Below are 27,994 nucleotides of genomic sequence, written 5' to 3'. Positions count from 1 at the left end.
GTCATTTTATTACAGCAAATTTAGTTTTTCAATTCAAATGGATCTGGTTTTGCTTTATCCCTACAATATTACAGTTTCACGAGGATGTAGAACTGCGAGAAGTATTAATAAATAAAAAGCAGATAAATATAGAAGTATTACACACACAGTTCGCTTACCGATTCTCCATTTTGCACTGGCCTTCTTGAGTCTTGCAGTTGGTTTTAAAATCCTTAAAGATCTGATTGCAAGGTTTCCCACGTAGACAAGTATTAAGCGCATGATTGCATGTCGGCAATGCGTCTATCGGATATGGATCTTTGTCTGCAAAGATAATCATCGGAGAAAGTAAGTGAATGTTTCTTCAAAGAGTTCGTAAACATTAATAAAACAAATAAAACAAAATTATTGAATCGGTGGCTATATCGTTTCATCCTTGTTGTTCACCAAATGTTAAACAAGGATAAAATAATATATCACGCGCAATATATGCGCTTTACGTAACATAAGCATTATTTTTAACAAGAAAATTATATTTATGGCAAAACATACCCACACAATTTTATGTATGAATTTATAAAAAATATAAGTTTATTAAGAATATAAACTGAAAAATAAAATTAGCAACAACACGCATAAAGTTCTTTATATATAATTCGTAAACAACTATGCTTTTCTAAAGAGTAGCACTCAAGGTTTCCGGTTTCCGCTCTCCTTAACCCGGGAGTAGTCACTCATTTTTTATGTAAGATGTAAGCAATCACCCGGCATGTTTTAACTCTCTAAGTAAAATTGTTATTGTTGTAACAACATAATGTATATTATTAATTATTTTCTTATTCATTAGTATTTAAGAACATTATAAATATGGATTTAATCACAATTTTCTAAAAAAATAGTAAGTAGAAGTCAAACGAATGTTAAACGGAATAAGCAAGTTAAATAGCTTATTATGACAGTATTTCTAAAAGAATAGAGATTTTAATTAATATAACGTTTTTCATGGCGATTTTTTTTACAGAATTGCATATTAAAGTTTGTAAAAATATTTATTAAAAAAGAAAAAGTTGTATGTTAAACAATATGTGTACAAAACGATATTTCAATCAATTCACTCTTTTGCGCAATGGAGTGTAAAAATACTCCTGGTGATCCGGGTTAAATTCCTTTCGCAACTTTCTGCTTAAGAAGATCCTAAAGTCGTTTTATCGATTCAATAGAATTTACACACATACGATTTACGTGCCATTGACACATCACTATACACTACTACATAAATACTTATCACAAAATCTTTAACTTTACATAAAGAAATAAGTTGGTTAGCAAAACTAAAAGAAATCGAGAAAACTCTGCTTTTCCGAGAATGTTATACTCCTCGAAATCTTCACAAACCTTTATAATCATATGCATTAGGTGAAAATGTACTAATCTTTCTAAAAATTTTCAAAATTGCGGGTCTTAAGCTTTTAAAATTTTAAAAATCTACCACTTGACTTGTATTACTTTACACACAACATACAATTTAGCCCGCAGTTTGCGAGCTAATTTTTTTACGGCCTTGCTTCCTACTTCCGCTTCTTTTTTTAAGGCACGAGAGCGAATTTAATCTCATTAAGTGCCGAAGCTTCCTGGTTTGGTAGCTGGCACCGGCTGCTCGGCGGGGTTTCCATTATCCGCCGCGCTTTCGTATGACCGGCTTTCGGCAAGATAAATGTAATTAAGCCGCGATCTGGAGTGGCTTAATTGCGCAACTTATTACTTGGTCGAATTACATTTATGCGTGTTCACGATTTAGCCTGATCTATGTAACTCGATGATCAATCAAGGTCAACTTTTTATTGTAATTGATTTAATCGTCAGTAATTATGGACATTGGAAAGACAAAACATCAATTGCTTTATTATATTTTTGAAAATATCAACATTTCTTTGTCCAATTTTAAAATTAATATTCTAAAAATTATAAAAATTACAGCAGATAATACTGAGCGACACTCTGGAGATAAAATAAGATATGTGTTCTATCTGATTCCGTACTAAACGTGCTTTACATATACAAGTCCGAATTGTCAATTATTTATAAGAAGGAGATAGGTAAAGGTGGGTATAGAAGGGGGTAAGTGGGATAGACCTCGTTTCGCGTAGAAAGTCGTGTGCCTCTAGGTAGTGGGGGAGTTAGGGTGAACCTCGTTTTGTGTGAAAAGTCGTTCTCTACTTAGTTCGCCCCATACATCTTCTGTCTAGAATCATCTCACTTTCCATTCAAAGTGAGGAAATAATTTTCAAGTTTGATTGTTAATAACTTTTTAACGAATAACGAGCGACGGCTAAAATCTGTTAGATATGTTGAGATCAAGATCATCGGAGTTTGTCTTCCAAGATCACAATTTTTTATTAAAATTACACATTTTAAATATCTCAGAAACTATAAGAGATCGTCACCTAGCTGTTAAGACAAAGTTACTCAGGATCATGACCTCGACAACCTATGTCAATTACCAATTTTTTTAAATTAAAAATCAATTTTTTAACAGCGATACATGGAATTTTATTAATTTTCATTTGTTTCTTTTATCCTAGGCTGTGTTCTAAAATTGACTGCCAATACTAAAAATCTACATATGGTGCATGTAACGTAAACTGTAGCATTTTCAGTGCTGGCAATAAATTTGAAACACAGCCCTAGTTGAGTCAATAACTGCAAGTATGATTCACATTTTGTAATAAAATTTACATTAATGATCGAATAAACGAGAATCTAGTGATCACTGCAAAACAACGCTTCTTATATTTAAGAAGCAGAATGTACTTTCGCGCACGCGCTATATAATATATATGTTTCATATACTTTTATCAATAATTCTGTAGTAAAAATTCTTTTTCTACTCTTTACATTATACACAAATCTTATTTAAAAGTTGCCTTTAGTACATTCATTCAGATTATTAAGAGATTATTAAGAGAAAATTGGCAAAGACATTTATAAAATTAACTTTACGTTACAATCTCTTTAAACGCAATTGACGTTTAATAAGATCAATTATTAAATTAAAAAACCCCTTCTTTTCATCTTTAATTTTAGAGAGAATTTACATTAATACTTATATTATTAAGTTAAATTAGAAGATGGATTGATAAATTTTTATTTAAAGAATATTATATTAACTAAATAAAAAAGCCAATAACGCGACAAATATAAAGTGTAGTAGACTATCGATTCACCCCAGTGAACTCAAAAGTAACCCAACCATCGATATTAGAACTGCAAAGTGCTTTCCTGAAGACAACGATTCTCTCCGGGACGAGAAGTGGATTGAAGATGCAAAAAAGCAATGGATAGGAAATGAAGCGAATGAAAAGAAGCGCATCGGGAATTATCCATGAATCATTTGGAAAAGCTCAAAAGACTCGGTGGCGCGCATGAGTGAGCCCTTGGGAATATCAACAATGAAGCCCGTAGGAGCAAAGTTACGTAGAATGGTGGGTGCGAAGATATCGTTCCGAGCTTTTGTTTCGTCGGTTCGCTTTTAAGAAAAACGTTCGAATGGCACCTACAATCAATTTATCCTGAATTTTATTATTCTGAATTTTAAAAATCATGCAAGTTTTATAATGTTTGACTATAAGTAATTTCTATCATATTTGCACTGTTAAATTCATATATAATGTCAAATTACATAATTTGAGTCAATTTAATTTTAATCATTCCTATGTAAGTCACTATTGCTTATATATGCAATACGTCATTAATTTAACTAACTAACAAATAACCCTATTTTTATGATGTTCATCGATTTTATTAAAACTCAGTACATTTGTAGAATAGTAAAAAATAATAAGTATGTATTGTTTTATATCGGCAATGGTACAGTTTTGAAAGTTGAGGAGAGGTTTTCATGCGGGGAACAAATTTAATGTTTCCCGCATGAAAAAATTATATACTTTGAAAGAGCAGATCCAATATAGCGACCTAATAAATTTAAATAGTCTTATCTTATTCTTTGCCGAATGCAGGAATAACCAACGATAAAATGGCAAGTAACTCCCCATTTTGTTTTTTGTCCTTTATTTAAAAAATATTTCTATAGATTTATCCTTTTTTAACTATGAAACTTCGCGTGTCTCGCATGAGCTTAAATGCAACGAATTAATTATTCGTTTATTATTGACCTAATCTGAGTAAACTAGGACATTCCTGATTAAGAAGTAGTACAAAAATAGGATATCAATACTCAAAAGTAGAACAAAAAGGAAGATATTTTAGGTTAAATTGTAATACAAAATAAGTAGAATATTTGTGAATTCAAATGTAGAAGCTAAAAATGATAAAAGCATGTAGGTATTTAGTATTAGCAAAAAACGCCTTCATATAATATAATAATACTTAATAATTTTTAAGTATTCTATCATAGGAATATGGTAATGATCTAGTGATTAGATTATTATGTATTTCATGTGCGATGCGATGGGCTTAATAGCTTCCGATACACACACTCTCTCTCTTCTCTCTCTCTCTCTCCCCTAGCTCTCTCTCAAAATGCGTATTAAAATACTAAAAGGAATACGAACATATGAAAACCCGACCGAACATCCCCGGATGCCTTAAAAAAATACATTTCCATGAAAAACCGAACGTTAGGTCACCCTATCATTTATAAATAAAAGGAGTAGCTTTCATCCTTAAAACTGCACTATTGTTGCAGATATAAAAAAAATACGTGTTTGTTATTATATTGATTACTCTACAAATGTAATGAGTTTCAATAAAATTGGCAAATATCACAAAGGTAAGGTTACTTGTAAGCTAATGGAGTTAGAAAATTTAATTCGAAGAAGTAAGTGGTGTGTATTTGACTCAAATTTAGTTTATCAGTTACCAAGTGCATACGTTAATATAAAATATTGTTTACTTTGAAACTAAACAATTCGACTGGAATTGGATTAATTTGATGTGTTCGATTTTTTATTAGTTTTGTATTGAAATAATACATTTTGTCACACTTGGTTAAAAATAACAAAAGGTTTAATTTAAGGACTTGGTTTGATATTTTGGTATTTAACGGTGTATAAATTGGATGTATTCTGATTCCTTGCGGCTACAAGCCGGTTAGAAAGCCGGCTACAAGCCGGAAATAAAGATTAACTTTATTTTATCGCAGGTATAGATTCTTACCTTTCCATTCCACGTAGTCGCATGGGTGGTCGAACAGGAAGTTCTGGAAGCTGTTGCAGTCCGGATCGACATGCGGCTCCCTGCAGAGGCACGTCGGTCGGAAGAAAGTGAAAGCCTGCAGGGTGCGTAGAGCGGCCTGACACTTTTTCACCGTCACCGTCGAGCATGCCACTGTAACCGCGAAATTATTATTAAAGCGATGCAACAATGTTTCGGCCGGCTGACAAATAGCACGTGTGTATTTAACACGCGATATCGCGCACAAATTGCCTTGACAGTATGACGTATAAGCTACATGACTAATAGCGTACCAAATATAAGTTGTTCTATTATTTGATAGAACATGTAAAGTGCTCTAACCATTTGTTGCTAGGCTCATACGCTACACTTATGCTTGTAAATTGGTACATGTATATGATGACCTTAAATCGCGAATGTGCGAGCGTGAAAAATCGACTATAGGATAGCGTATTCTCGCGCGGATATTATTTTTTTTTTTGTGAGAGCGAATCTATCCTGCAGATTGTTGTAAAACGCGATGACGTGAGATCCCCATGGAACGATTAATTTCTCCATCGATATCCGTTTTCGTTCATTTCCATTTCGACATTGATCTGACCATTTTTATACCGATAACAATCGAAAATCACGATACGCTCAAATAATTTGTTAGCTGCTGACATTTTCGAAAGTTGAAATAGAATTAACAAATTATACACACGCGCATAAAAATGAGTAAAATAGATCAAAAATTATGTGATATGATTAAGTAAATAAATGATTCGTTAAAGATTTTTTTGAGAGAATAAAGAAACTGCTTTATAAAACACAAATACAAAATATTATTTATTATTAAATCTGGACTATGTAAAACATAATTAGAGAGAATTTAGTAAGTAATTATAAATATAAAATATACAAACATCAAATATTAACGTTTTTATCAAGTATATATATTTTAGTATTAATTATCTATATAAAAATATAAATTATTATGTGACAATTCTAAATTATTACGTATAGATAAACGTGATGATGCGTCAAACTAAGAGGATGTAAATGATACATTGAAACTTAGGACTATCAAATATTTCTCACATATGTATTCAATGTTAGATTCAATGTAATTGTGAAATCCGGACGAAAGTAGTTACGCATCTCAATGCTGTAATGAATGAATTTATCAACAATATCATACTATAGCGTGATGTAGCAGCAATAATTATTTGCCACAGTACACATTTGTACATTAATCGCCTCACAACTAGACGGTGACATTAATATATGCCATTATTACGCAGCGTTCGTGCGCGGTATGATGCACTTAATATATTTATCATAGTCAGTCGACATTCTTAACTTCAAAAGGTATATTATACTTATCGTTAGAGATACAAAATTTTTATTTGCAGTTACACAATTAAAGTCACTAAAATATTGCAACTAGGTATGTATAAGACATTATAAAATTTGAATATTACAGAACTGTTTACAAAGTAAACGTTTGATCATATTATGGAGAGAAAAATTCTGTTAAAATAAAACCTTGACTTTACATATCTACAATTACAATCTTTTCAGCAGAAAAGTTTGCGAAAGAAAATTCATTATCTAATTGCAAAATCTCTTGTCATTTAATTTAATTTAAAAGTTAATATAATATATTCGATTGAATTAAATGAATGCTAATAATTCCTACATGTGTACTCTCTCCTAATTAATTATTCTCGTAAAACTTATATATAATTACTTATCTCTGCATATTCATTATTTTTCCCCGTATAAGATTCTTTAACCTTCAGTTTTACGTTAATATAGCGGTGATACGTGTCCTACTTTTTTACAAACATTGAATGATTTTTTATGATGCACCATTTTTCTCGGTGCGATCGAGATTTTCGATGCCCTCTTATTTCTTTTATATTTTCTTTTAAAAACCGTTCCCAGCTTCATTTAAGATTCTGGTGTTCGCAGCTTAATTAGTACAATGTCGTTTCGAGAAAGAATGGAAGTGAGAGGAGCCTTAATTGCTATCCCGAGACATCGTAAGTTTCGTAATAACTGAGCCAGACTATAAGTAATGAATCCAGATGTCGGCGTTACCGTTGATACCAACATCGTCGTCGTCATCGTCGTCGTCGTCGTCGTCGTCGTCGCGCCAAATGTCAGACAGAAAAATGACGGAGCAGCAGCGCGAAAGTTTCAATTACATTCTGATACTATCATCTGTCGCTTCCCTCTTCAATTCATTCCGTCAGTCCCCCAATGTTCAACTCCATCCCGATCCGTCCCGCCCTTGCACCTACGTCCCTTCATTAAACACGAAGCAAGGCACTTAAAAGAGAATATCTTTGGTAGTTTGGAACTAGCAGACAAAAAAGTTTCTGCAAGGAGTTTCAGGGGCTAATATTGTGACAGGAGAATAATCTCTTACTGGGTCAACTGTTTCAAATTTTCTTGAAAGGAATACTAATTTACATCGGTCTTCTGGCAAGATAGATTATGTGATTTCCGACATGGTGACTAAATTGGAAGATCAAGAACTGACAAATTTATTAATTTACATTTTAAAAATAGTATTTTTCAGATTTCCAATGTAGAAATCGAATCCGGAGAGCAAAATATATTTGAATTCGTAAAACAAAATATAATAAGAAACAATAAAAAATATTAGACTCTTATCAATAATAAAATTAATAATATTCCACTCAAATGGCAGTTCATAGATAGAATTAAAAATATCTTATAGGAAAAAAAATATTTACAACGATAATGCAATTTTATTGCATAAGTAGGTAATAAAAGTTTTAAGCATTTTATTACTCGTAACAAAAAATATATGAAGTCTCAAGCTAATTTTTTGTTTCAAACTTTCTATCCTTTCATTAATTAGCAATCCATTAGTAGTTTCAAATGACTATTTTGATTTAAATTTTGATAAATTTGATAATTACTTTTCGTTACATTGGTTCTCTTGATAGTTTCTTGAACAAGTCAATTTTAATCTCAATTATATACAATAATTATATTAAATCAAATATTGTGTTATACGAAAAACTTTCTGTGTCGAATCGTGAGTAATATAATTTTACGAAAATGCAAAGTTGCGTCGTATTAACAGCAATAAGATTAGTAACACTGAAAGATATGCCATTTCTGTATGCAGCTGCAAATAGAAGTTAGTATTCTTTGTGATTCAGTGTATTTATTAAAATACTATATATGTACATTTTTATTAAGACTAACATAAATATTCCAGTGGACGGACACTCAAGAGCTAATCTTTATTAAAAACATAATTTTTTTTATTAAAATAGTGTATTCTTTGTATTTTTTATACGCATAATAAAGATTACATTTAAATAAAAGAAGTAAAAGAAACCAATGATTATAAATTTGTAATTAATAAAGAATTTGCAAATACTTTCATACATGTGTATAATGTATCAATTTCCGGACAGCCTAAAAAGTCTATGTCCCAAATCCGGACATAACTGGTCCCAATATTCGACCGCGATAATCAGTTTGTTAATATTAGGAACGTATTTAAAAAATACAAATTAAAATAAAATTAGTAATTTTATGTTTATTTAATTGAATTAATAAACAATGTTGTTCGTCCTTTCGAATATATACTAAATCTTTATTTATGTATAGGCTTGCCGAGATGTATTATATATAGACGATATTGGAACAACCCTAAATTTAGCTGATATTAGTGATCGAATATTAAAATTACTTTTAAAAAGCGTTCAAAAATGCTTTTTTTAACGCTATAAAAATCATTTTCTTTTACAGTAAAATGATTAAAGATTATATAAATCAACCATTTCATATGATATACGTCAGCTCATTGAATTAAATTTTATTTAACTAAATATTATACGACGATTCTAAATTTTTGATATATACATATATACGAGTACAATACACACATAATATATCAATGATTTATTAAAAATATTCGTTTTAAGATTTATATTTATGAATATTTAATAACTGTTTCTGTTGAATAAATGATTGGAGATTAAGACATGTCCGGTCATTGGGACATTTATCTTATAAGAGTATAATCGAAAAATTGTCAAAATGAAAGCTACCGTAATACGACTATAAGTGGCTGCTACAAAAATAGCAACAAGCAGAATAAAATATGACAGATGAGAGAACTTTTCCGACAATTAATACTAATCCATTATATGTACAATTAGAAAGAAAATAAATGACAGAAATAATTAATAATAATTGAAATATAAGTTGCAGTGGTACACATTTAAAGAAATTAATAACAGGAAAGTATTAAGAAAATTATTTTAAATTACAGAAAGCTATACCTATATTTTGTATTTATTGACAAATTATCGAAAATAAATAATCGATGATTGAATTATTATGGTGATTTTTAATATTATTGCAAATATTTAATTTTTTCGCTGTTTGATGCTATTCTTATGGGTTGCTAGAGAGTTTTCAGGAAATATACATTCATTACGCGAAAGTGTGTTACGCACACGGATGTGAACAAAAAAGCTAGGACGAAGCAAACAAACTATCAGCTACTAGAAAAGTCGGAAAACAGACTTTTCATTCTCGTGCAGCGAGCGCGAGGAAATATGTACGAGAATACAGCTTTGAATTCGGCGCTCGACTATCACTTGCAGACGCGTAACTGCACCTGTTTTTGACGCATTTGTGTTTTCGAACAGCTGTAATAATTGCAACCAAAATTCATCGCAATGTTACATTGTTCATAATATTTAATTTTAACTTACTTGCTGATTGAACAAAAGTTGTGTGTTTTACAAACGCTTTTGCAAAATTTACTTTACCAATACAGCAATGCGTCCACTGTTTTCCGTACTCACATTGCAACAAATAATAAAAAACGAATAATATGATAAATATCGAATTTACATGTATTATGTAATGTTAAAATAAAGTTTAAAAATAAAATAAAGTATAAAGAAACTAATCACGCACACAAACATTTAAAAAATGAATGTGGATAGAATTGTTTTTTCTTCAGTGTTATTTATTGGGTATTGTATAATATACATATCTTTTTCATAAAATTTTTACATTATTTACTTTCACAACATTTGAGAGATGTATCCATAAAATTATTTGTGCGTTTTATAAACAATAATATTATCATATTATAGAAACTTGTCATTAATGAATCATTTAAGTTTCCTTAAACCTAATGCACAATTGAAAAACACAAGCAAAAGGATATGGAATAAAAGCTTTCAACCTATCAGAAACCATGTATATCAAAATACGATTTCCGAGGTTGAAATATGTTACTCTCTATTCATATTGTTTGTACTTTTTATTGTGTCTTAGGCTTAAAATTATCTATGTGGCAATAAATTACTCCTAATATTAATTTTGTTTAAGATTTTAACGTCAACTTCATATGTTTTATGATTTTTCCATAAGTAATATACAATATTTTTTTGTAGTAATTTTTAATTCCATTTATTAATTAATTTTTGTACGCTCTTCTCGAACGGGACATGTACAACTCTGTTGTATTCGCACGAGAATTAAAACCTGAAGCAAAAATTTCTTGAAACGATGTTGAAAATAAATAAGGCCCGACTCGTCCCGCGACTGTGAAGTCCTGCTCCGCTTTAATTATCGAGGGTGTGTATCCGGGAGCATCCCGCGGTGATGAACGGCGCTGCGGCTCCATAAAAAGCGCGAGCGTTCCAGAATCGTTCTACCGTGAGCTATAATTCATGGATAGGAAAAAACAGTATCGGAAAAAAGTGTGCTGGAGAGAGAGAAAGAGAGCGGGTCGGGAAAAGTTGCAGTCTCCGCGCCGAAACTGACGACGCGTATTCTCTCTTCGCGGGTACGCGCTATCTTCCTCCCGCACTGACGCCATTGTGCTCGAGGGTCGTGCATGCCGCTTTGGCATAACAACGTACATTGTACTTCCGAACAATGCTATCCTTCTGTCAGCCTGTACAACCAACCCCTCTCTCTCCCCGCATCGTCGTCACTTCCCCACCTTATCGCGTGGCGGGTGCTCATCCCTTTTTTTTCGAGCCGGGCTTTTTGAGGGAATAAACGATGCCACGATCGACAGTTAAGGAGGATACGAACAACTCGTGTCATTTCAAACAAGCACCATAAAATCGAAAAATTAATGAGCTGACATTAGGAATTATTTCTTTCTTTTTTTCGAAAACAACTTTCACGATACAATACAATTTTCTTTGATGACTACTTATTTCCTAAGAATATTTTTAACCATGATATTTTATTCCTTGTAAACTCAAAACAATTTGAAATTTTTAAAGAGGAAGTAGAAGAAAAGACGAATCTTTTTTTCTCTCTTTTTATATAGTCATTGTAACTTCAATTAATACGATTAAATGTACAATGGAATAGTAAAATTATTTGGACGTGAAATAATGAATTAAGAAGAATGTGTCGGAAAAAATGGCTACTTCTCTAACATTAGCGATGCTAAACGACGATGAGCAGCAGCTGTTCACTCAAAAACTCGCTCAACGACGTTGGATTTCAAAGTCCACTCAAACCAGGCGGCCCTTCAACTCTCGCGAAAGTACTGGGTCAAGAATTTCCCTCAATCCTACGGTAATGTACGATCCTATCGCTATATTGCTCTCCTCTCGCAAAAAGTTTCGTTAAGAAATGACGCACGATTCAAAAATTTTTATAATTTTTCGCTAAGGCAAAAACATCTTATTTATAACTTTTCATATAAAGAATCGTTATTAACAGTTATTTCATTCAATTTTTACACAAAATGTCGTTGAATATAATAAACATAGTATATTCTATATATTTTTTATTTCACAATAAATAAACAATGTATGCAACAAGAGAGCGCAAGAACAAAGATTAAATAGGACAAAAACGAGTAAATATAAAATTCATACAACACTACTAAAATCTTGTGTTATGGAGTGAAAGAAACTCCTTTCGAATACCGCCGTTCTTTCCATTTTAGAATTATTGTTTTAGGTTGAGAAAGTAAATGGAATTCGCAACAAAACAGAAGAGACGCACTTTATAAATTGCGCTGTTTGTAAATTGAAAATTTGTCTACAATTCTTTATCCTATCAATTGCTTCCCTTTTTTCCTTTATTTCTCGGAGAAAATTACGTTTTAAATTCTCTTTTTAGATCGCCGAATTATAAGTGGTAACCCTTCAACTGCGTTTTGTTATCAAAATTTATATATTGCTGGCAAAATTTACATATTTGAATTCAAATAATTATATCTTTAAATTAATATAAATATGTAGTAACTTTTTTATTGTTTCAAGCTAAATATATCGATGAAAGTAATACCTATCTATTATCTATTAGATATATAATTATAATGAATTATGCATTAATGGAAAATTGAATTCTGTGTAATGAGTTTTCATACATAATGTAATTTACATTTTTAAAAAATTTATTATATCTTAATAAATATTTTTTCGAATATTTGTAAGTAAACATTTACTTACAGTAAATAAATATTTATTCAATGAAAAAATGAGAGTTAAATTCAGATTAATGGTTCTTGATATCCAATAAATATATGTTAACATTCAGTAAATGTTTATTTACAAATATTCAAAGAAATATTTATTAAGATATAATAAATATTCTTTTCAGTGTATATAAAGCGATGAACAAAAGATGTTATACCCTGCAGTAAAAGCTAACAATAACATAACTGTTAGTTATAATTTCTCACTCCACAATAACTGTAACTGTTACGTATAACATGTGTTATATTACAATTATATTGTGAGTGAGAAATTATGTAAGTTACGTTATTGTTAGTTGATGTCTGCTGGGGTATAGACACAAGTTTAGAATGAATAGTTTTTCACAGTTATGATGTATTAAAGCTGCTCTGTAAGTACAAGTTTCACATATTTCATATATCATGACTCAAAAACTATTCATTATTGAGCTTTATGTCCATGACATCTTTTGTTTACCGCAATATAAATTACATTATATGATTATATGTAGAAACTACACACATTTTTCCTAATTTCCCTAATTAATATAATTATCCTTTGTTCTGAATAATCCTGGGTGATTCTAAAAAGCCTGCTTCTCATATTAAATTTTATAATAAGTTGCCTGCAATACATGGATTTTGATTTTTAGATTATTTCAATAATAACTGTTTGTGTATCCTTTTGATAAATATAGAAATGTACAGATAAATAGTTAATTCACATTGGCAATTAATATTGATTTAAATTACAATATGCAAACATTTCTTTAATCAAATTGCAAATTACGGCATAATTAAATATATGTTATTAAAATTAATTAACAGTGCAATTTTGTAATTTCCTTTTTAACTTTGCAAGGTATATATACAAATTATATTTATTAATTTATAATGGCGACATATTATACTGGTCAATTGATAACAAGATATGATATCGCAGGTTATTTACGTCTGTAATTCAGATCTGCATGCATACAAATCAACGTGCATCGATTATGCATGGTTGAGCTTACGTTCCCCTGCGAACAACGACCTGATTAAAGGTAAAATCGAGTTTGCGTTCCGATTCTCGTATTCTAACTATCGTTAGATTATCATATGGATAACGACCAATAAACCAACTATTGTTTGATCATTGATAAAGCAAGCATCGATTCTAGATTAACAGAAAAAGTACCTTCTGTATCTCTCGTCAAGACTGACGAAAGCATGTTTCACGACAATTGATAAACATATGAAGGAAGCGTAAAAACATCTAAAATTGTAATTAATTTGCACAAAATTTTGCTAATTTCGTTTTAGAAATGTAACCATTGAAAGTTTCCATAATATGGGTAAATGATCTACTCTACTACTTAGTTTCTTTTTTCAATTCATGTAAAATACATACACCGAATATGTGTGTACTTAATCTATCAGTGACATTATATATTTTAGTTTGATCCTTCGTGTCTAGTACGTATTTTATATTTGTTTTGCACGTACATCCGATGCGAATTACGAATGTCATGAGCTTTCAGATATATAGCAATGAGTATTGGTAATCTGATTTTACGAGTGCGTTTAATTGAATAAAGCATATAACAAATAAAATAAATAAAATAAAAAAGATTATCGAGAAAATTTCACAAGAATCCACATTTAAAAAAAACAATAATGAATATATTAATGAGAGCACTGCTAGATGTGTGTAACAAAGTACACTAATAAAATAAGCTGCAATTGTAAGACAAAAGCCACTTTCGTCACCAATTTCAAAATATTTAATCTTCTGATGCATATAATTGCATGATAGCATTATCGTATTTTAACATATTTTAGAAGATAATTAAGGAAGATAATTAGAGAAGAATTGCTACGTACCTAAATCGTACCTGAACGTAATATTTTATATTATTATTCAATCTAAGCAACATTTTTAGTGACAAAACTTTGAAATAAATAAGAAATGAATAATATAGACAAAAATTTCAGTTCACATCTTGTTTTGTGCATGCCTCCAATAGCATTTTAAGAAATCAGATGCATATGTTAATTTTTGACAGCTGATAGTAATGTAATCATGTAATTCTATTTCGAATTTTTATATTTTTATCAAAAAAGATTTATTATAGAATAATTTACAATTTACATTCTATGAACAGTATTTTCGATTAATATAACGATTAAGTCGATAAGTATTTTTATAAGATCTGTCAAGTAAAGATTATGTATTATTTTATGTTTAAATGTAATACATTCTTTCATTTTATAACTATGTGCACATCAAATGATTTTAATTCTTGCTATATCAAATTGTATTAATACAAATACCCAGACAAAAATTGTAGAATATTTATGGAGCGTGCAAGTATAAGCAGAACGAGAGGTATGAAATAGAATAGAGCATTATTTACAAACTAGAAGTTGTGGACGGTAAAATATTAATAATTAAAGAGAGGTATTTATTAATCATTCGCTGTTTTTGTCAATTACTAACTCAAGATGTATTGAGAAGATGAATAATAATTCATATGCAAATGTAAACAGCAATTACATTTCAAAATCTGAATAATAAAACTACATGGTCGACACTAGCGGACATTAGATTTCTAGCAATCGATTATCTACTTAATTAAGAAAAAGATAGCTTATATTATTTTTAACAAAGCAATTCTGAAAACATTTTTCCATAATGTAATCTTTCTCGATATTCTCAGCGGACGCAAGGCAATGTCAGTGGTTTTATTTATGATTCGGCGCTTATGCAGGCCGCCATATTGCCTCTGTGGTCTGAAATATCACCGCTGCCTTGAATATATTCTGCAATAACTACTCGCCGGCCCATAGTAACGATGCAACAAGCGTTCTTTCTGTTTCGTTTGTGAGAGGCAAATATTAAGCAACGCCGTGCATGGCATGTTACTTTTATATTTATTAATACAATCCTGATTGATATTCTAATACTGAAAAATAGGATTTGCACAGATTCGACGCTGAACTTTTCGAGCGGAATACAACAGAAATTTCATAAAGATTGTCAAAGTGAAGAAAGAAAAACATATGACACATTTGGAACCAATGTTTTCTATGCAAAAGTTTGAATGAAAGATTTGTACTATAAGATTTTTAGCACACATAAAGATTTAATAAATATAATTAAAAAATAAATATTTTTTCTTCAAGTAGATTTATGTATTCGTTTCATTTATTGCTAAAATAAATGAAGGAATACAAATAATAGAATTTCTAATCAAATCATTTAAAAAAAATTAATTTTAAAAGTTAATTTTATCAAAAAATTTTTTCTGAACACTTTTGTTATTTTTTAAATTTCAACTTAAATATTAATCGTTATAATTATGTGATTTTTTTTAAATTAAGTGAACTAAACCTCATAAATTTTTAAATAAGATTATGATTAAAGGTAAAATTTTTAAGCTCAAAATAGCTAACTTTATACAATGAATCAAAATATAGAAACTGCATGGATTTTTCTTGCATTTTGAATAGAGAAAAAAGATGACCGTACTTTTAAAAAATCAGTTTATATGCAAATCTGGAAAATATTTGCAATTTTAGTTTGTCCTATCATAGTCGGCATTCTTCCGTATTACGGATTTCTTGTACTCGAATTTATAATATAGAAAAACTTCTATCTTCTTTCAGAAGAATTTATATCTTATTCAGAATTTATATCTTATGTCAGACTGAGGAAACTATTTATATCTTGAGAAATATTTTATTTCTCCTTCAAGTCAAATTGAGAAAATTGTGTCTCGTTACTTTCACGATGAAACGAGTGGTATTTGTAGTCAAGTGGTACACATCGCCATAACCAAAAGATTTAAATCAAAAGATAGCATTTTATATTATAAATGTATGCAGTTCTCATAGCTATATAGTAATAATCTAAAATAAATAGAAGTAAAACTTATTTTGATTACTTTATTATTTTTAATATTTTTATTGTGCAAGTAATATATAACAAAGAGTATATTTTACATAATATTCAAACAAACCTCTCTCTTTGTTGTAATGAACAATTACAAATGATAAATATCATAATGAATATAATTTAGAAAATTCTCAGTTTCCAAAATTCTCAATATTATTTCGTTATGATATTGTTATTATATTAATATTGCTGATATGATATTTAAATTATAATTTTACGTTAACGTATATTACGTTAACGTATATATACGTACATATTTTCAGCGCAAATCATATTTATTATCGCAATCTGTCGATTTTACGTAAAAATTTTCAGACCTTCAAATAAACTTTTCACGAATACCTCGCGTCAGCGCTTTCCAGCGAATCTTTCATCCGCTCGCGAAGTGGCAAAATTTCATGGTAAAATGCGACTGGCCGCACGGTCGAACCGCAAATCGGCGACAGTGACTCCGGCGTTGGCGTTCGTGTTGTGCGTCTTGCTGCACTTGCAACGACGAGCGTGCGGTTCAAGAAGAGCGATACAACCTCCACTTTGGAGTCAGACCGAAATCTCCTGAGTGGCCCAAACGCGCCTTTGGACCTGCTCCGGGTTGTGCGCTTGACAGCCCACGGCGGCTAACCAGCTGCCTTGGCAGAATCGGTGGAATGGATGGTAGTCGGTACCCGGGATTTCCGGCTCTGTGGAAGCGTCAATGTGTACACATTCTACTAGCAAAGCTCCTTTTACACACCCTCACTTCCTTGTGTGAGTCGAAATGTCGTCCATTCCCCGGAGTTTCCTTTTGGATTTATTCGTGTGACATTACGAAAAATTTTTCCAGACTATTATAAAAGACTGTAAGTTTTTTTTTCACTCGGCTGCGAGATACATGCAAAGTCTATTTATCAAGAAAACATCTAATTTATGAATGTCAAATAAAAATTCGAATTATATAAATTAGACCTTTTCTCTATAGTACTCTATAAAAACAAGAATCTTACTAGTGCATGTATTAATAAATTAATTATAATGAAATATAAATTTGTCATTTTCCATAGTCACTGCACTTGGCCCCATATATAAGCCAGTCCAATTCTATTAGCTAATTAATAATTATGAAAAATTGAACGAATACTTTATGCGACGTATGCAACATATTGGAAACTTAATAACAATTTTAAGAACAATATTTTAACAATTCTTCGTTATTATTTTATTAGATATGTATAGATAATTATCTATATGTATTATAAATATATAAATAACTTATAAAATTATAAAGAAGGTTCGGCAAATCAAAAATTTAAAGCTGAAATGTTACATGACTATAGAAAAATGTATGCATTTTTTACGGACAGTGTATATGTTGTCGCGATTATCGACGATATTGCTACATCGTCTTCGAGTCCCGTTTGTATCGTAAATAAGTTACCAGGACTTTACACAAGTCGTAAACAACTTCCGTGAAACACATCCGCGAACTCTCTAGTTCCACTTAGAATTTAAAACTTTCAAAGTGCATCCCGCAGGATTAGTGCAGACGGGCGACCGGGAATGCGTTACATGCACCATCATTACAATCTGTTTATCATGCTGGGCAAAACGCCGCACTAGCCAAAAAAGCGCATTGCCTGTTATTTCAAAGCAGTTTTTAGGCACACCAGCTCTTTTTTACATGTTTACGGAACTCTATGGACGTTTTTGTACTTTTATTGGCTATTAGGAAACATGAAAACAGATTTTTTTTAACTAAGTCTTTTAATGATACTGCCAGTTTTTCACGAACGAGTTCAATATATGACATTTACAAACTATGTATTGTTCAACGAATATTAATAAAGAATAAAAATCATAGTACTGCGTTTGTGTTGAGTGGTACTACATTAATCGAGATATATATTGTAGATGCAGTTTTGATTGGTTAACTATTATTTTATATTATCTCTATGTACCTATCTGAAACAATTCTTTAATTATCTAAATTATTACCTTCTACCATATAATGTAGTTTGAATATATAGAATGATAAATTTACTTTAATTTAAATGCGTAATATCTTCAGTAATTAATCAAGTAATTATGTTTACACTGGTCTAGTTACAAACCGCAATTTAATATTATATAAAAACGGATGTAACTCTCTTCGTATAATTAAATACAAAATAAAACAAAAACATGTATACATATAATATTTTATTAAACTGCGTAATAAAATCTGATATTTAAAGTAAAAAGGGAATAATTAATATTAATTTTACATTTTGTGATGTTTTCTCTCACATTGTTAATAAAATTTCTAAAATTTTACATATATCATGTTCAAAAAATTATGTTTAATTATTTGTATTTTATTCAATCCAAAATTATCTCAAATCTCAGTCCTAATAATGTTAAATTTTAATAATAAATATATTTTCGTAATTGATAAAATTTTTTTATAGATTGAGATTATTGTTATTATTTTAAAATATTGTATAGCTCAATGACAACACAATTATAGCATGTATTCTGATAGAAAGCAAAAGAAAGAGAGAGAGAGAGAGAGAAAGAGAGAGATAAGAAGTTTGCTTATTAAAGAGTTCTCAAAAGTTTTCTTCAAATAATATACCTCTGTGAAGGCAAGGAAGCATTATAGTTAAATTTACCACTCGTTATGCGAGTTTATTTGGCTCGAGATTGCGAAAACATCTATAGGCTGTTAACGTAATTCACGATTCCGTGCAAATCGTTAATGTCGCCCGAGTGATCGTGAATGGCGTTGTAACGTAATCCACACGACCCTTATTTCGCACTTCAGTGACCCACAAGATGAATGTTATCGACTACCATTCCATATCCCTTTCTCGTCTATGCTCTATCGACGCAAATGATCGTCCCGAGACAATGATAAGCTTCGACATATTCCTCGTGTGATAGTCATAGTAGTTTCTTGTTTAATTTAATATTTGATCATCCTATTCTTGTCCTTTTGTCAAACATATTAATTGCTTGCCTGTGTGTTTAAAATGTCTAATATGACATATCTTATATATGACAGTTATCGTGAAGTACTTACTCAAATCGGTTAATGTTATCAATTCAGCCAAATTAATTGATAATAGATTAATTTGCTAATATTTTTTTTTAACTAAATATTATCTTTTTTAAATATAAATTTTTAACGTTGATTATCCTACAAATTATTAGCACTTTCGACAAATGTTGTGTCGCTCTTTGAAATCTTGTGAGGATGAATGCGCGAGGGCGCAGAATCAATGAATTCGCAAATATCTGCTGGGCTCGCGATCAGCCGGCCGTTAATAGTGCGGGCCCCCCGGAACGCGCGTATCGAGATATCGATCTCAACGGAGCTTCCGGCATGGCCCGTCCAAGCTGAAATTTCGGCGGCGGAAGGGGTTAGAAACAGGTCAACCGGAAGTTGTCGATGTACAACGCCACGTTCCCACGCAGGTTATTATCGTTCTACGCCGGAGCCGCAACACAGCAGAGTCGACCGTCCTGGGTAATGTTATCCCGTTTACAAGCCCTTATTTCACAACCCACTACTTTGTAAGATGATCCTCGCACGCCGATCCTTATTTCGTTTCTCGCGAAATTTGTTCAAGCCGCAATACTTGGTACAAGTATTTTTCCCCAAAACGAAAAAATTACAAGGCAAATGGAAAAATTTAGAGGAAAAAAATAAAATTTGGAGAGGAAGGCAAAAGAAAGAAAAACTTTAATTTTTAGTTAGACAACATTATTGGGGAACAAATTATGTGAAATACATCTTATGTGAAGCGCGTTTGGCAGTCTATATTTCAAAATACTAAAAAATGTATTATATAATGAATTATAGTAGATATCAGAATATCTTACATTAGTAAAAAAAAAGCGCATATAAATCTTTAAAAGTCCAATTATACAATTTTATATAAATGGAAATTTTTGAAGGTATTTGTTAATCTATTAATTTATAACATTAATAATAAATATAGTAAAAATAATGAACCAATGATAAATATAAGAAAACTAAATTTATTTATTATACTGAGCTTTCGCACAAGTTATTTGACAATGCAATTCGACGTCATGAATATTTTATTCAATGAATAACAATGCGAAAGACATTGATATAATTTAATTTGTATGTACATAGACTATTAATTTACGCGCATTCATTGTGAGATATGGTAATAATATTATAATTACAGAATCGGAAATTTGATCAATTTTATTCCAAATACACAAGCTGTTTCTAACAATACTGTCTCTAAAACAATATTATAATTTGATTTTATTCGAATTTATTAAGTAGATACAGTTTTCTTGTTGAGATCTAAAAGAAAAGAAATATTTTTGTAATCGTAAACTAAAATGTAACAAGTGGTTAATTTCGTAAATAATAATATCAATTAGCCACGCAATGATCGTCAATTGCAGATGTCTATAATACTAACTGTTGAAAAAGGAAATGCATGATGTATATGTTTATATGTATATATGTAGCAAGCTAAATATAATTTTGCGAGTAGGATAATAATCTCGTTATTCAGAAAATGAAGATCTCTTGCACGCGGATATTTCCGTGCAATTGAATGGTCATGCTATCACAGTTCGCTGCAATTCGCGTATAAATGACTTTTGTCATTAGCAAGAGAAATTAGTCGAAATTTTGGTCAAGCGAATTAGCATACTTTCATCTTGTCGTTTACTTGCAGTTTATTTCTGTGTTTAATGTAATTGTCAATCCATTTTTTACTATCAGAAATAATTAAAATACTTAAGTTTTTATAATTTAACTTTCATATTTAATTTTGGTAATTATTTACAATAAGAACTTTTTCGAATTTTAATGTTTTTTTCTTGCAATCGTGATAAAAATTTTTGTTGTGACTCTAACAATGATAATCAACCATAATCAACTATAAATAATTAAAAAAAATAGGTAGGGTACACCTTTTCGACCTCCTCCGGTTCATTAACACTTATGCCCGTATTCATAGTACAGACCGGCTTCCTTAAATTTATCTTTAGACGCTTAGTAGCCAATGAAATAATTCATTGAACATCTGAAGATAAATTTAAGGAAGCCTTAAATATAAGGCCCGACTATGAATACGGGCCTTAGAGTCGCAACAAAGATTTATATCAAGTTTGCAAAAAACAAACATTAAAATTCGGAAAAGGTTCTATTGAAAAAAATATCTTAATTTTAAGAAAATACCTTCATATTAATGAGTCGAGACTGTATGTATTTATAGTGTACGACTTTTAAGCATTTGCAAAATTTATAACTCTTCAATTATAACTCTTTAATAGAACTTTGAAACATAATCAATTAAAAGCCTCTTCGAGGTTCTATTTAATATCAAAGACAGATAAAGCCTTCAGATATTGCTAATACAAGTTCAAGTTAAGTAGATTCTTCACTCTCAAGTTTGAGATTTGAATAAAAAAATTTAATTAACTTGTTTACTTTATTTTTAAATCTATAAGTTATTCAAAGCTCTCTTCCAAATCTCCAAACTCAAATTGGATCAATAAAATTTACTGTGCTTATTCTGTTTCTCCAATATTAGAACCAATTTTTTCATTAGCAAACGAGAAAAGAAGGATGGAATTTTTTAAATATTTCAACACATTACCCACGGAAATGAGGTTAAACTTATTTTCTGTAAAGTATTTTTAACAAAGTTAAAAGTGATAATTACTATGTTACGTCATACGTCAATCCGCGCACTAAAATAGTCATCTTCAGTAAGTTATACACAAATAATAATTTTAGGATCATTGTTTCTACCATTTAAAACGTAAGTAGAAAAAAGATTTAGAAATATGTTATTTAAATTTTATTCTGTAACAAGCAGAATACACTGAGAATTAAAATTTATTAATTTATAGTCGGATTAACATTTAGTTTTTTACTTTTGTTTAGGTTATTCACGCATGTAATATAATATCGAATGCGTGTAATTACATTTTATTAATAAAAAAAAAATGCGTAACTCGTTGCATTTCACGTTGATGCTGTTTCACGTTTAACGGTATGAATTGTTCATTGCGGAAATCTTACCCGAGGCAATAAATAATAAATTCGTTTCTCGTTTTTCATTTTTCTCGTTAGCGTGTAATAAATAAAGAAAAAAGAATAATTATTAAATCGGAACAATTGTTACGCTCAATCGTTGCGCCGAGAAGCATTTTTAAACCCCGACGGCAGACTTATTTAAGCTTTCCTGGAATAATTGTCCCCGTGGGAGTGATTAATTCAATGACGAAATCGAAAGGTGTGGTGCGAAGTTGAGTTCTCCACCTCACCACCTCCAATCGTAACGAGAGAGAGGAAACGAGGACAGCTCGAGAGGAGACGATCGACAACCTCGTTCTTCCCTCTCTCGTTATTCCTCCGCCGTCCTACTGCAGGCGCATCTTTTTCCTTCGTCGCATCCGAATGGAAATCGCGTTACGGGCGATCGCAGTGCAAACTGTAAATTATCCTCGACACCGCTAAATCTTGTTGCCACGCTAGATGGCAATCTAGCGCCTATTTAATTGTTAGATTGACAGCGAGGAAATACATGTTATCAATAGAAAGCAAAAATTCTTAAAGTTGTTCTTGCATTCTTATTTATATTAAGTTTCTCATTTCCAAAAATGTGTAAAATGAAATTAATAAAATTAATAAAATGAAATAATAAAATTATACGTAACAAAATCAGTTAAATTAAAATAAATTAATAAAGTTAAAATAAAATTTCGGTAAAACATACACTGTACGAGAGAGAAAGAGAGGAAGTTTTTTAAATAAACAGATAGAAACAGAGATAAGAGATTTTAAATAAAAGAAAAATTTTGAATTATATACAGATACAAATAAGAAGAGAATTTGGCATAATTAAAAATTATCAATAAATCTTTTGAATTTTATGTAAGAAACAGATAAAATTTGTGGATGTGGAAATAAAAATATCAAAAATTTTCTTTTGTGTAATTGATATCAAGTTTGGCATAAAATTAGATAAAGACAAATTATTATGTTATCAAATACTTAAAAAATTTTATTAAAAAATATACTTAACTTTTTAGATCATTACCGCCCATTTACGTTTAAATACTTTAAATAATAATGCTACATTCACATAAAGCTTTGTCGTCACTTCCTTCTACCTATCTCTTAATCGTAAACGGAATGCTGGATGTCGTGTCGCAAGAAACGCGCTCGAAGTTCTCGCAAACCTCGTCGTCGACGTGCAAAATGCAAAATGGCGTGTGTTGCATTAAGCAGTTCGCCTTCGGGTGAGGTTGAGAGAGCGCACGAACGCCGTTATATATTTTATTTTGTTCGACGTAGTGGGAGTGCGCGCACGCGGCTTTTTAAAACAAAGACACCGTCCATTGTGATTTATGCCGCGGTTTCCGCGCTCCTTTCTGATACCGAGGAGTTACGTGAATAATCTATCATGTAATCGCTCGGACGAAAGTAAAACAAATGGCACTGCTTTCGGAAAGCTTTTAGCTTCGGAAAACCTACTGAGGCTTTTACTTCTATTTCAAGAACGGCACGACGAGCAATACTTTTTATTTATCACCGTCCAATACGAGACTACCACTGGCGGTATCAGTTATGATTCATAATCATTCCTAGGAAAAACTATGGCATTGTGAATTCGATAAAAGAAATTAAACTTGGAAGTAGAGGATTCTTGAAGTTATATAAAATTATTACAATTATAGACTATAGAGATTTAGATGCGATATGTAAAACCGTAGATAGAGGTGTCATGGAGATAACATCTTGGAAAATGTTATCCTTATATCAATAAAATAAACAGAAATACTCCATAAGTACTATATAAAGTTTACACCATCAAATACGAAGTAAAACGGTAAAAATAATTTCTATGAATTAATTAATGTTCGTCACTATAAAAATTGCTAGCAAGATATTTCCAGTAGTTCTGTGGCACTTTCACACGGAATTCAAAATTTAGACATTAATGTCATCATGGTTTCCATAAGAAATTCCTCGGGATTTCGGAATCCGCATGTAAATTTTATGGAAATGCGGTACGGCGCCGCCACGTCGTAAAATTTCAAATGTGACGCTGCTGCGCTTGCGGGCCGCCTTTTATTTTACATGAACTAATATGAGATTTTACGAATCATATGTGAGCCATTAGGACCCATGATTATTACAAGGGATGTATGAATAATATATTGCGTGAAACTAAGCATTGAACGACCTATTGCAGAAAACAAGGCTCTCGCCAGAATTTTCCTGTAAACTGATAGATTATACCGTGCAATATCTTATTTCTCTAGTAAGAGTCGATACCATATTTGATCAGAACATGAATGATGATGGATTATACAAATAAAAATGGAATAAATAATAACGATGCAAAGCGAATGCTTCAGTTTTTATTTTGCAGAACGACTAGATTGCATCCGATTACGACTATCATATTTGCGCAAGCTTTTTGATTTGTCGGTTCATGTTAGGTGAATTATTGTTAATATAATCCGGGTGAGTAATATATCGAGTTAAAAAATACATGGAAAAGAGTAAGACGTATCGATCACGTTAATGCTTTCATTCTATATCTTTAATTGTTGAGTAAATAATTCACATATATTCATAATTACGTTCAAGCTTTTATATATGTGATAATTTAATATAACTAATTGTGATTTGTGAAAGAATATGTTCATAAAAGTAAAATCTGACTTTAATAAAAAAAATAATTGTAATAAATTGCGAGATAATATGTTCAGAACTCATAATTTATAGAAATTTGTTGAATAAGAAACAATTATATTAAACAAATTATTACAATTTATAATCATGTACATAAATTACAAAATATATTTTTGAAACTGATAAAAGTTCGATAAAAGATATTAGATGTAATTAGAACCTAAAATTAATAATCCGATTCCAATCAAAAAGTTATAATTATATGTCTTATAAGTTCGATAATCGGTAAGTTGATAATAATTAACTACCGTAGCTGTCACTGTTTCGGATATCATTAATTTGAATTTAAATCAATATTCTAAATCACAAGAAATATGCATGGTTATAAATGTCGCAGCGTAACTAAAGTATTATTAACGATTAATTTACAAGCCAGAGTAATTAATCACTGCAAATGTTAAAAAAAAGGTAGTCCAATTGGCTCACCTAATTCTGGACCGCAGACTCTCGGTATAATCTCCAATATGGCACTGCACGACGGATCTTCGTAGCACAATTGACGGGCGTAGAGACAATTCAGAATGGCCATCGGCACCTTGATGCCGGATCCTGAAACAAGATCGACGCCGTTCATATTAAAACGCCAGTCCGCACATAAAGAATGCACCCATAACATTTTTCTCGCCACAACGCAGCGGGTAAGATTAAAACCTGGCGTTACGGTGGGAAAAGAAGAAAATGATAGAATTCCATTGAGATCAGTTTGCCAGCACCGAAAAATTTGGGAAATTTGTCGTTATTACAGCATATTATCGCGCGATAAAATGCTACTCGTAAGATGGAGGGGCAAGAGAGAAAAAGCGAGAGTGCGTAATGATTTAATATCCCCGCGATAAAGCGTTTCCGTTATTTATAACTGGCCGACGTGAAACTCTCCGACGACGACAAATTATATTTCATTAGGCGCGCACGGATAGTTTGAATGAGAGAGAATGAAGAGTCGTGAATAAAACGGGTACCTGTACCGTACTCGCCATAAATTAACAAATAAATTATGACATCAAAATGAATTTTTTCATTTAGATGGATAATTTGCGTTTCAGACGAAAATTATCGAAACATCGAAAAGTTAGTTGATGCAATAAAATTAGTAAACTAATAAAAATTACGTTGAGATACACGTTTTAATGTATCAATTAACACGGTCCAGTATCAACAAATCGTTAATTAAAAGCAATTGAGATAATTTTCAAAAATTTATCTCAGCTCAATTCGATTACATTATATAAGATGTTTACGTAATTATGAGAGAATGGGGAAATTACAAAATACGAGGTAAACGTAAATGATATTGGCAATGTAATAGAGTAGTAATGACCTCTTATTTCTCACATTCAACGACAGATTCGATATACGGTTTAGTGCCACACTACATAACACTGTTAAATCTATAGTGTCAAATTTAACTTAACGTTGATACTATATAGCGTTAAATTGACACAATATAGAGTCAAATTTAACTATCGTTTTGGTAAGAAATAATGATATATTTAGTAGGAGCAGTGGCGACTCACGTTAAGTTAAATTTGACACTATAGATTTAACAGTGTAGGATAACTCCGGTATATACGCCGCATCTAACAAAAATTTAATTTATTAACTATTATTTATTATGTTTATATTGTTATAAATATATTTAAGGTAAATGAACTATGCCACTAAAAACTTTGTACTGTCTACTATTATGGAAAAGATATTACAAATTCAAAATACTTATTTTTCGTATATTAAAAAAAAATTTTTTAAACTCTTATATTTTTGCCGTATATATTATATAATTAGCATTATTATTATTATATAATAATTATAATATTTAATCTTATTATTTAATTTAATTATTTAATTTAATTTAATAATTTAATTAATTAATTAATTATGATTTCTTTTTATTATTAATAAAGCTTAACTTTTAAAAAAATACATAAATTTTTAATATTTTGATACTTTCCAACGATTTTCTAAAAATCGTTGTATAAGATTTATTCAAACATTTCGCTTTCAGTTTCAGTTTCGGCCGAAATTGAATAAAAAACAAATATTAGTTTTCGGTTTCAGCCGGAGGTAAAAAAGAGGTTTCGATCGGACTCTAGTTATGATATATGATTGCGCTATTTATTACGACTGCGTTTCATATAATGTTCACAAAGCTCGTGGAATCATTTCATCCTTGTTGTTTATCAAATGTTAAACAAAAACAAACAATGCTCGCGAGTGTTGTAAGCGTTAAGTGGAACGCAGCCATTGTCATTGACAAATTCAACTGACAGTAATTTTATTAATATTAGCAGTAAAGAACTGAAATCATAACACAATACCAATATAACATAAAAGCGTATCTGTAACATATGTTGCGCGCAAATTATCTCCACTCCTTTTATTGTATTTCTTCTGACTTCTGCGGCGTAAATCCCCACGTGACGTAAATACATGCATATACCGAAGTTATTCTATAATGCATCACTATAAAACATGTGTCGTTTAAAATAAATACCGTAACATGTTTCTAATGATTTTGAAGTAGAGGAGAGTGTAAGAGAAATTGCGAATATCTAAAGGAAAAATTAAATAAAAAGCCGACAATTATTTATTAATTATAGAAAACTATATATCTTCATTTTTTTAAATTGCAAAAAGTATAAAATGAAATGGAAAAAATGTTCAAATATCAATCAACTTT

The 27,994-nt window shown here is 30.6% G+C and overlaps 1 protein-coding gene across 1 annotated transcript; it reads right to left on the bottom strand.

Annotated features, from left to right (window-relative positions):
* Positions 1–20: 20 nt before the first annotated feature.
* On the bottom strand, positions 21–25,891 carry LOC108727157 (uncharacterized). Its single transcript, XM_018455140.1, has 4 exons — positions 25,744–25,891; positions 5,155–5,325; positions 159–303; positions 21–60 (listed from the first exon to the last, which is right to left on the bottom strand). Exons 1-4 carry the CDS (start codon positions 25,889–25,891, stop codon positions 21–23), a joined length of 504 nt encoding a protein of 167 aa, XP_018310642.1.
* Between the last annotated feature and the right edge of the window lie 2,103 nt (positions 25,892–27,994).

The sequence above is a fragment of the Mycetomoellerius zeteki genome, unplaced genomic scaffold (assembly GCF_001594055.1).
Source record: "Mycetomoellerius zeteki isolate Tzet28-1 unplaced genomic scaffold, Tzet1.0 scaffold471, whole genome shotgun sequence".
NCBI lineage: Eukaryota > Metazoa > Arthropoda > Insecta > Hymenoptera > Formicidae > Mycetomoellerius > Mycetomoellerius zeteki.
This window is presented reverse-complemented; position numbering and strand designations above follow the sequence as displayed.

Bases quoted from the DNA above. Each gene is read 5' to 3' on its own strand.
- LOC108727157 (XM_018455140.1), bottom strand. From the start codon at position 25,891: ATGAACGGCGTCGATCTTGTTTCAGGATCCGGCATCAAGGTGCCGATG. The intron at 5,326-25,743 runs GTGAGCCAATTG...TCGCGGTTACAG, and splicing joins AGTCTGCGGTCCAGAATTAG to TGGCATGCTCGACGGTGACG. The intron at 304-5,154 runs GTAAGAATCTAT...TTATCTTTGCAG, and splicing joins CGACTACGTGGAATGGAAAG to ACAAAGATCCATATCCGATA.